The 11,468-nt window shown below is 39.3% G+C and overlaps 1 protein-coding gene across 1 annotated transcript; it reads right to left on the bottom strand.

Annotated features, from left to right (window-relative positions):
- Nucleotides 1–4,032: 4,032 nt before the first annotated feature.
- Nucleotides 4,033–8,429, bottom strand: LOC148035722 (uncharacterized). The gene has a single exon (XM_087677741.1). The coding sequence runs from the start codon at nucleotides 8,333–8,335 to the stop codon at nucleotides 6,257–6,259; it is 2,079 nt and encodes a 692-aa protein (XP_087533867.1). The 5' UTR covers nucleotides 8,336–8,429; the 3' UTR covers nucleotides 4,033–6,256.
- Between the last annotated feature and the right edge of the window lie 3,039 nt (nucleotides 8,430–11,468).

The raw sequence follows: 11,468 nt of genomic DNA, 5'->3' as shown, positions 1-11,468 counted from the left end.
ATTGCACTACAATTTGTCAAAAAGCACTAGTTGCCACTACTAGAAATGCATGTCAACATCATAGTCAAAAAACATGTGTACATATTGCTTAACCATGCTCAAGCCCTTTGCATGTCTAAAATTCAAGTCACTTAAACTAGTTATGATCCACACACATGAATCATAATCACTATTGGAACCATAAGGGATGCATCCACATGCCAAAGTCCAACACTATACTAACCATCAAGGCATTGTAATGCATGAACTAAGCATGAACAACACCTCATAGCAACATGATACTCATGTAAAGCATACATCAACTTGCAAATCACATCTAACTCATGAAAATTTACTTCTCTTGGATCACTTGCAAATGTACATTGCGAACCATCAATGCATCCCATACATGCCTTACAAATGTGCATCACATCCGAGTGTACATTCAATGTATTCTATATACTCCGTACATGTCAACAGCCTTGCAAATGTATAGTTTCATAGCTTAACTACAAACCATACACATCCACATATCAACTCACAATTACTAGTACATTAAATAGTAATCCCAAAGACAAAAATATTGTTAGCATATAGTATCATGTATGCAAACCAAGTACATCTAAGATCCACCACATAACCAAGTTATCCATCACTAGGGGAGTGGAGGTGCAACCTCCCCCTTAAGTGCATTAGGTAATATTTTGGACCTTCTATGCTTTACTGAGCTTGAAAGAGCCCAATCCCTAAAAATTGGCTCTAAATCAAGCTATCTATTACTAGGAAAGTGGAGGTGCAACCTCCCCCTTAAGCATTAGGCAGTGCTCAACCTTCTATGCTTTGTTAAGCCTTTAAAACCGAATTCCAAAAACAACTCTAACTAAAACACATCAAGTTAAAGTGCATCATTGAGGATGATCTACCAGGTCACTCTCTATCCATTTGCATCCTTCCACAAGTAAAACAAACCTAAAAGTTCACCAAGTAGCAAATGGATACTTTACCTCTAACTTTACTCACCTCAAAACCTCCAAGTCTAGATTTTAGGCTTTTTTTCCTTTGGACTACACATATCCTTGGAACATTCACATTGCTCCCATAAAGGGTACATTGTCTACATTTTTCTCATGACTAGCATTATACAGAGCATTTGCATAACCAACATTAATACCATAAGTCCCAAACATATTGGGCTACATAGACACATTGCTAAAGTTGCCTTTTTGAGCCCCAATATCATGCCAACATTGCTATAAATTGGGTTTTTCATTTCACTTGTCATATCCAGATATATTGGGCCTTGCATACCATGCATAGGTTGTTGCATGCCAAGTACATTTAGTCCTTGCATCCCCATGGCTAAAGCATTACTAGCCATTTCTTGAAAAACCAAACTTACCACCAAAGCACCTCGGGTGACCCACATTAGTATGCATGTCTTGCTATCGAAAAAGCATTGGATGGGCACTTCCAAGTTAGCATTGCTCCTATACGTTAATTGTCCCACTTGCATCATTTGGTTATGCTCATTATCTACATTTGGAACATCATGTTGCTGCATTGGCTCTTCCTTTGGTGCATCATGCTATTTAAGAGCTTTTGAAGATGATTTCCTCTTCTTGCCTTTGTTGCCCTCCTTTAGGGAATTCAAGGAACTTATGAACTGAGAAGGATCATTTTCCAATTACACAAACATTTTAGTTGCTATCCTCAGCTAATGTTTAAACATATCATCAAATTCATCTTCCTCTTGCTAATCATCAACTTCAACAAACCTAGAAGAATCCACCTCAATCCAATTCCCTCATTCTTAGCCTACTACCCATGTTGCATGCCTTGTCCAAGATCAAGCATTGCATTTTCCCAAGCACTTAATGAAATTTGCAGATTGAAAGGCATCATCCCTGCTTGATCCCATCTCATTATCTGAAGACATTCTTATTGTAATGCTTAGTTGATTTCAATTGTAACATTAGAGCAATGCTTCTAACTTCCAATTAGGTGCCATGGGCCAACCAATTCAAGGGAGTCGATGGTACCCAAGTAATTGAACCATAAAAGCAGCCTTCCTTCTCAGATAGGGTGGTAAAAAACATGATTAAGCACTAATTACAACAAGCATAAATTTCACATAAATTGAAAATGCAAATGTTACTACTTAATCTTGGACAATGGACACTTTATTGGTCCCAAAACTGGCCTCCCTTGCAATATTTATTTAACATGTATTCTTAAATGTTAAAGTACACTGAGATCCAGCCCCCGATCTCCTTCAATCTTCAATACATCTTATTGTCTATAGCAACTAGCAAGCCTTCAAATCAATTTTTCCCTTGGTTTCCTTACAGATTGGCCTTCAATTTGCTCCTTGAATGATGAATTCTACCCCAACCTTAATGCTAGCTAGCAGGGCTCTTGAAATTCTCTAAAATTTCCATATTTCAGCTATTGAATTTCAAGTACTAAATCCAAAATTGTGAGCAATCTTCCCAAGGTGGATGATGAATCCTAATTTTTGCTATAAATTAGGGTTTAATAGCAAAAATTCTTCAATTGCACCCTCTTGGAAGATTGAATTTGGTTAAGATCTCTTGAGGGAAGGTGTGAATCAACTATTGAGAGAAGGGAGAGAAAGCTGGAGAGAGAAATTTCAGAGTTTCATTGCCAAAATTGCTGAGATTTAATGTTGCCTTACTATGAATGGCTGACTGATTGCAACCCACCATCAACAAGAGCTCCACATGCAATTGCATGCATGTCCAAATGGACCCCAAAGTTGATGTTTCTTGCCTATACACAGCCTACAAGGGTTGTCACCTATCTCCAATGGCCTCTAGATTGGCCTCTAGATCAGTTGTGGCCAGCTATTTGATAGTCTCCAATGGCTAAGTTGATCACCAATGGCTAGAAAATCGCAACAACAACTCTCTCTTCCTCCCCCAACCTCCACGATGCTAGAATGAGGCTCCAATAGTCTCTAAGAACCTTTCCCTCACTTGATGAGCAAGTTTTGCCAAGTGGTAACCTTCTATTGTCATTTTCAGCCCAAGTAAATTAATTTTCAAAAACACTAATTGTAAAATTTAATTTAATTATTTTTTCTTGCTCAAAAAATTAATTGTGCTAGCCAACATTGTCTAGGCCAATTTGTCATCCCAAGTATTCCTAAGCATTTATTAACCCTTAATTTTGTATAATGAATGAATGTCTAGTTCCTAATGTCATCACTGATATTAATTGCTAATAAAATCTTCTAAGCCAAAAGTGTTTAGTGCTTTCTAGTAATGCTTACGACTAGATGAGGTAGTGCTTTCTGACATTAGGGACAATTAGTGCCTTCAATAACTTACATATATCCACAAACTTATTTAGCAATATATAGCTAATCCTAGATAACTAAACTTTTTAGCATCTATGGATGCTTCTAGCAATGTTGAGACTTATGATCATTAACTAGTGCTTTCTAGCAATGTCAATCGATGTTAGCATCACTAGCTATTTATCAATGCTCATAACTATCATCCAATGATTATTCTTTCTAGTAATGTCCACAACTAGAATACTACTTAGCCATATTCACAACTCATGATGTGCCTTTGGGGATATTACATTCTCATAACCTCAACTTCCACAAGACTATTGCAAAATGCTAGTAGTTACCTACTCATAGTTAGTGGTGCACAACAATTGTCTATTCTATCTAGAAGTGCTTATCTATCCATTGTAATTGGTTCTTTCTAGCACTAAGAGAACTACTTTGTAGCAAAGCTTGGAACTCCCTAAAGCAATGCCACAACTATCGATTGATGATCAATGCTTTCTAGCATGTGGGAATGCTTTCTAGCAACACTAATAATTTACATTGGTGAATCATTCTAGCATTGACAATATTGCTTTCTAAAAAATGGATGACTCCCACTAGGGTATCTAGAGATGGTAACAACTCACTTGATTATTGGTGCTTCTTAACATCCAAAAATCCTTTCTAGCTACAATTGCCAAACCTCAACATCAATGCTCACAACTTTCCACTACTTTTAGCGTTCTTTGTAACATAAGTGCACTACATTTTGCAAGTGCTTACAACTCCTCTAAAGCCTTGTAACAAAGGTGCATTACAATTTAGAAATGCTCACAACTCCTCTAAAGCCTTCCTATGAAATGGAGGTAAGAACATCAATCATTCGTAAGGGGAAGTACATCTATCCTAGATGAGCCTTCACGACATTGGTCACATAGTCATTTGGTGTGTGCACAGCCTTACTTTAAAAAAGACTACTACATCTATGATCAATACACAAGACTCCAACCCTAAGGCAATTTTACCAAATGGTGTGGGCTGGTGGTGTGGGACACATCCTTGCAGTAGGAGCTTGGCATAACATCTTGCTTGTAGGCTCTAGGGTGGGCTTGCATTGATTGTGTATGGCTCATCCTACATGAAAACATTACCAGCACTTGTCAATATGATCCTCCCTCAACCACGAGGCATGTGAACCCACTCTGCAGTCCATAAAATCAAGACTCCAAATAAATGTGCCAACAAACAGTGCCTTCAGTCCCTGAGTTCCTTGTACCCAAGCATGCCATGCTTTTAGTTATTTATCACTATAAATAACTAGCCACAAAAGCACCACCAATTTCATGCAAGACATACATAAGCACTCCCAACACTCCATCACTTACCTTGGACAGCAGCAAACACTTACGTTTTTAGAGTAGCCTAAACAGCACCAAAGACACAGCAGCAAGGGCAAAACTGCAGTAGTATTAGCTATTACAGCTACCTTCCACTGCAATATGACTAAAAACAAAAGAAGAATAACTCGTAACAGTCCAGGAACACAACCTACATCAATTTACTAGTCTTTGGCCAGCTAGCTACAGCTGTTGGCCATAGATCCACAAATCTTAACAACTCCAGAAAGCATCAAAGACAAAACAAGCAATTGACAGAGTCAACAAGAATGAAAACACAACCAATCAGCCCATACCCCTGTTAAAATCAGTAGCCACTCCTCGAAATAAGTCTCAGCTCCAAGACAAGTTCCTTAGCTGAAACGATGCAGCATCCAGCCTTGCCAAGTTAGCACACAGCCCATCCCACCACCTTTCAAGCAATGACCTGTACGAAGACAGCTGATGAGAGCTGTGCACCAGGAACACATAGCTGCATGCATCCTCCAAAAATTCGCGGGACCAACCACATTGAAGGCTGTGAAAAAAAAAAGCAAGGGTGGACTGCATAAAAACAGAAACTAGATGCCATCCCACCCACACGAACACAAGCAAGGTGAAAAAGGCACTCAACTTATGCCACAGAGACACATTGAATTTCAGCAACAGATGAATTTGCACTAGATAATGTGAGCAGAGTGCACAGAAGAATGCTTTTGTACAGGCAGCAGTGATGGCAACTCAAGAAAACTATAAACGGTGCCAGGAAATGGGTTGAGCGCCCAAACACAGTGCCACTGAAGAAAAGGTCCGTCCTAAGTCTAGGACACCCTGATGTCCACTGCCCAGACTCTTGTAGTCAGCTCACATGTGAAAATGCCCTAGACATGCTGGTCTTCCGATATGGATTTTCATCCAGCCATATTGCATCACCAGAGAGTGCAAAAAATCACTCACTAGAAGAAACATGTGGCATATCATTAATAGACCTTGAAGTGAATCAAATGTCGTTTCAATCATATGCTGTTCTGATAAAAACAATTCAGTACCCGGAATTTTTGCCCATCACATGTTACAAGAAAGATGTGGACACACAAGAAAGAAGCCAATTTATCATATCGGATTGACAGTATACAGCTGAGCCTAGATCTTTTGCACTACTTTGTAGCCTTTTGTCCTTAACTCCACCTACAGAAACAGACCCCGTTCACCCATTTATGCTAATTTAAGAGAATCAAAAGCATGTTCAATATGCTACAGCAAACCCTGTTTCCAGAATAACCAATCAACAGGATTAATCAACGATCAGTTACTTTCTTTCCAAATAGGAGCATAAGCCATCGTATTTTGCTATTTAATGCCCTGCACCAGCTTTACAAAATTGTGAACAGCACAATGAAACCCGTACTCTCACATTACTTCGTGTCTTTTCGATAGCCAGATGCATTACAAGAAAGGGGTTCTATCAGGAATGTATCCATTGAACAAAATCGTACTGTGGTCTACAACCACCTATTGATCCATGTCTCACAGTCTGAACCGCTTAAAACTTTGACTGATTTCCAACACTTGAAAAACAAGTCAATAATGGTTCCTGATATTAAGTCCTTGAACTCAGTCTGTCAAAAATCGTGGATGCATCCTCATACCTGCCCAGACTACGGAGACCATTGAGCAATGACTCACATGCTAAACTGTTTGGAGTTTGACTCATTTCTAACACTTGAAGAAGTAATTCATGAGCTTTATCAATTTTTCCGAGCTCACAAAGAGTGGTAATTAAGACATTGTAACTAGAGATACATGGGGTAAGCCCCTTTTCCTTCATTTCAAGTAACAAGTTGTAAGCCCCATCTGCCTTCTGCACCCTGCATAATTCAGTGATAAGGGTATTGAAAGTTCCAATATCAGGGACAAATCCCCTCTGAGCCATTTTTTGTAATATTATCAATGCAGCTTCTGGAGCCTGTGTCTTGCAGAACCCATTTATAAGTGCTGTATAGGTGAAAACAGTTGGAATACAATCTGCAGCCTCCATTTTCTCCAAAACTTCAAGGGCTTTGGGCATTTTTTTGGCCTTTGAAAACCCATGAATCAAAGAGTTAAAGATGTCAGCATTTGGAACACAACCCCGTTCTGTCATTTCTGCCATTACCTTGTATGCCTCATCCAAGTTCCCAGCTCTGCAGAATCCATTTAGCAATGCACAATGAACACCAACACTGGGAACATGGCCTTTATTGATCATGTCAAGATAAACCTGTTTTGCAGGAATAAGTCTACCCTCCATGCACAGTCCATCAAGTAAAATTTGGTAAGTCTCAGTACTGAGACATTGTTTACTACGTAAAGTATTCCATAAGTTAAATGCCTTATATGCCTTGCCATTTTTGCAGAGTCTATCAAACACAGCAGTGCATGTAACATCAGGTATGCCCCCATTGCTTAACAACTTGCTCATTAAATCATAAGCCTCAGTTGCTCTCCCGTCAAAACAAATATTCTCAATGAGCCCTCCACAAGCTGCGATGTCTAATTCAATCCCTTTGGCTAGTGCCTCTTCAACAAGCTTTTCTGCTTCCTGAAACCGATTCGCTCTGGATAAACCATCAAGTAGGATTGAGTATGTCCTTGCCACAGATTTATGGCCCTTATTTATCATCTCAAGGAAACAGTCATAAGCAGTTTCCACATGGTTATTCTCACAAAGTCCAGCCAACAAGATATTGAGTGCAACCATATCCAAATCAAGGACTTTCATCTCTCTGTACACTCTCAAGGCTTTTTCAATCTCGTTGGCCTTGCACAGGCCATCAAACAGGGCACTGTAGGTCAAAAGGTTAGGCTCAACACCAACCCTCAACATCTCTTCAAAGAATTCACAAGCAACATGAATCTGAGAACCCTTACAACAGCCGTCAATAAGCAATGTGTATGTCACTACATCCAACGTGATATCACATCGTTTCTTCATCCTCTTTAGAACTGCTTGACACGTTTGGAACTGATTTTCCTTCAATAATGCATTAAGGAGGCATCCATAGTGCTTCTCATTTGGCCTAAAGCCTAGGCTCTCCATCTTATCCAAGACATCGACCGCAGCATCCACTAAGCCTGCCCAGCCATAGCCTTCAATAAGAACGAGAAACTTCGATGCTGTCCAAGCATACTTTTCAGAGTGCATCCGCGAAATGATATCAATGAAGGCATTCAAATCCTTCTCATGGCCCCAGACCCTACGAATGGCGTTGATGGCAAATGCATTGTGCTCATAACCACGCTGTTGTCCAGCCCAAATAAAGAACTTAAGAGCATGCTTAGGGTTTTCCTGCATCTTGATCACATCCACCACATGTATGGCAGACAATCTGACTCCCACCCGATCGAGCGCGCTCTCGAGGGCACGGTCCCAGTCCCTTTCGCGGATAATATTGCATAGTTTCTGGACCTCTGCGACATGGGACTCGCTTTTGCGAGCTGGAAGCCATGGCGAGGTCTCCAAGGCAGGGCTGACAGGAGCCGGAGGGGAGACAGCCGAAGCAGAGGACGAGAACTGTCTGGCGGATCTTTGATCGGGGGTGCACACAGTGGTACCCGGGTCCCGCAAAATCGAAACTTGTCGCGAGGGCCGCAAGCGGCTATGGCGAAGCTTCAAGGCAGCAGAAGAGATCCTAGACATCTTCCACGGTGTCTCATGGCAGGTCGCCCTTGCTCTGTTTTTCTTTGATTAACCTTGTTAGTGGCTAGGGGTATCAGGATTTTAGTCCGGTGGCATTTTTAATATTGTGGCCTTATTAAAAAGCTCCAAGGCCCTAATCTTTCTAAGCTAAGAGGCATGCCACACCTAGGTCTTGGATCAGGCATGGTGTGGTCACAAAAAGCGTCGAAAGCCACATGTAGACCATTAAATCCTGGTCAAAGCTCAAGTTAACCGGCACCTACCTGATCACAATCTCTCACATGCCGCTTTTTCTTACGGCCCCAAAGAACCATCCCATGAAACTTTTGCCCAAAATCACGAGGATTTAGCCCATAGTGAGTGCTACAACAAAACAACAAGTCTACCTTTGCACTACTTTCTTCGCCTCTTACTTTCTCTCTCCACGTTGCCTCTGGAACGTCATGGTCGACTAACTTCTCTATGCTACCTTCGCTTATTGATTGACACTCTCAACCAAAGCTCTCTCTCTCTCTCTCCCTCCCCCCCTCCCTCCCTCCCTCCCTCTCTCTATGCTTACGTTCTTTTCTCTCTCCTCTTCTCTCTTTTTTCCTCTCTCTCTCCTTCCTCTTTTTTTCTCTCCCATCTCTCTCTCCCCCTTTGCTTATTTTTCCTCTCTTATTCTCTGTTTTTTTCCCTCTCACCCCTTCTATCCTCTCTCCGTCTCTGTGTCATTGTCTCTCATATTTCTCTTCACCCCCCCTCTCTCTCTCTCATTGTTTCTCATCTCGCTTCCCTCTCTCTCTCTCTCTCTCCACATTCCAAGTACATAAAAAATACTGCAAAAATATTTTCATTTTTTGTAAATCTCTCTCTCTCTCTCTCTCTCTCTCTCTCTCTCTCTCTCTCTCTCTCTCTCTCTCTCTAACCCAATTGTTGCCACGTTCGCCTACTACTTGCCTCCAAATTCTCCATGGTTGCTATTGTGCTTGTGCTATTCAGTAGAATATACAGAAGACTATGAGGGCCCTTACATGCAAAATTGGCAACTGTAAAAAAAATTGCACAAAAGGATAAAATCATGCGCAATACTAGCAACAATGCAAATGGGGGCCAAAACAAAGCCGAGTAAAAAATATGATGACACCAAGCCTCTATTGTCTTTCCCATAGTATTTGTTGACCTATGATGCTTGTCAAAATCTTGTCCCAATCAGAGGAAATCAATTGGAGGGTGTCTAGGACTTTGCCCAAGAGGCCAAAGCTTGCTCTAATACCAATTATTGGATTTAGGATTGTAGGAATGCACAACACAGCTAGGAGAAGAAGAAACTTGAGAGAGCACAACTCAAAGTATATTGGGAGATAACAATAGAGAAAATTTATAAGACCTCGTATGCCCTAAGGGAAATAGGAAAGCATATATACAAGGTTGGGGAAAAAAAAACTCTTAAATAGGGAAAAAAGTATCCCAATGGTCTGATGTGTGTTGACACACATCACTACTGAAATATGGTAACAAGTATTAATATCATTACAATGCTAGTTTATCATTTTAGGTTTTTCTTGAGTAACTATCTCAATTAAACTACTAGTTTCATTCCAAGATAAATTTTGCTAGTCTCTCAATTAGCTTAAACATCAAGGGGGTTCCAACTTGATGCCCAATATCATTTTATACATTTAGGATTATCATCATTTCGCAGCCCATATATGCTATACCAAGTAACAAGTCTATCTTAGCACCATTACAGCAATGGGAGATATATGATTATATTATCAGGATACTTGGATCACATGATTAGGAGGGGGTACCATGGATATATCATTAGACAAATTAGTGGTGGATGTAAGCTCAAAAGACATCAAACATTTCTTTGGTGCCATTCTTGTTTTGCCCCTTCATTAATATGCTTCCAACTCTAACTCTCTTGTGAACTCTATAGCTTGTTTGATGGTAACAAGTAATCTTGGATGTTAGTGTGGAGATAATGAAGACTTAATAAATAGCCAACATGATGCAAAATACAGAGGATTATGGCTAGAGAATTGTGATAATAAGGACTAATGACTATGATTATGGTTGAGAATGACTTCAAATTATCAAGACTAATACATTAGGGTCAAAAACATTTCAAAAAACAGCACTTGTAAGAAAATGATTAAGTTGCTAATTAGTTGAGGTTTTAAAAGAATGAACCCTCCAAATTTGGCTATTCATACATGATTAATGAGAGAATGTATTATTCATTTAAGAGGTCAGTCATTCAATGCCTAAGGATGTTAACCCATGTCAGGATTTACTTTTTGACCATTATTCTTTCTTTTTGAATGGTTAAATATTCTATTATCACATTTTCCACCAAAATCGTGCTTGTTTTTTGTCTATATTCATTTGAACCATTGTTCTCTCATCTTCTCTTTGTTTATTAGTTCTTAAAGCAGATTATAATATATCGTAAATTTTCTCACCAAAATCACATTTGATTCTTACCAGTAGTCTGCATTGGTCTCCCTTCATCTCCTTTCATAAAATCTTGAGAAGGTGATCAACAATCAAAAGAGTCTCTACATAGAGGACTAATGCCACTTACTTGCCGATTGAGCTATAGAGATATGGTCCTCCATGGAAATAGAGTATCTTCATTATATAGTGTTGTAATATCACCTTTTTAGCAAGCACTAATGGATAAGACGAGGGTAATATATTATAATTAGAAGAAAGAAAGTGCTTTGATTTCTGGGAGACATAAACATTAATTCAAATAATCTTACTACTATTGGTAAACCTTCTCCTTTTTTTAACGTTTATTATTCAATTTTTAATCTATTAAAATATAAAAAAGATTAAACTAGTAATATATAAAAGTATTAGTAATATTATGTATCATATCAACTTTAGGACCAAGAGGATTTCATATGTGTACGATGCTTTGAAGAATATAAAGAATACAACTTTTTACTTGATATTAGCTCTTAGGAGTCTTTTTCTCATCATACCTTCAACTGTGATTCTTAATAGCACTATTGGGTTTTAATATCCTCAACTGCGATTCTTAATAGCATTATGAGATTTTAATATCTAAATGGTGGCTTGATATCATGGGATGATACTACTCATGTTATCATATCCTTAGATCTCTTCCTTTGATTTG

The sequence above is a fragment of the Lygodium microphyllum genome, chromosome 5 (genome assembly GCF_053477565.2).
Source record: "Lygodium microphyllum isolate KBCC chromosome 5, Lygodium_microphyllum_v1.1.10, whole genome shotgun sequence".
NCBI classification, from domain to species: domain Eukaryota; kingdom Viridiplantae; phylum Streptophyta; class Polypodiopsida; order Schizaeales; family Lygodiaceae; genus Lygodium; species Lygodium microphyllum.
Note: the sequence above shows the minus strand (reverse complement) of the source record. Positions and strands in the feature narration are given on the sequence as shown.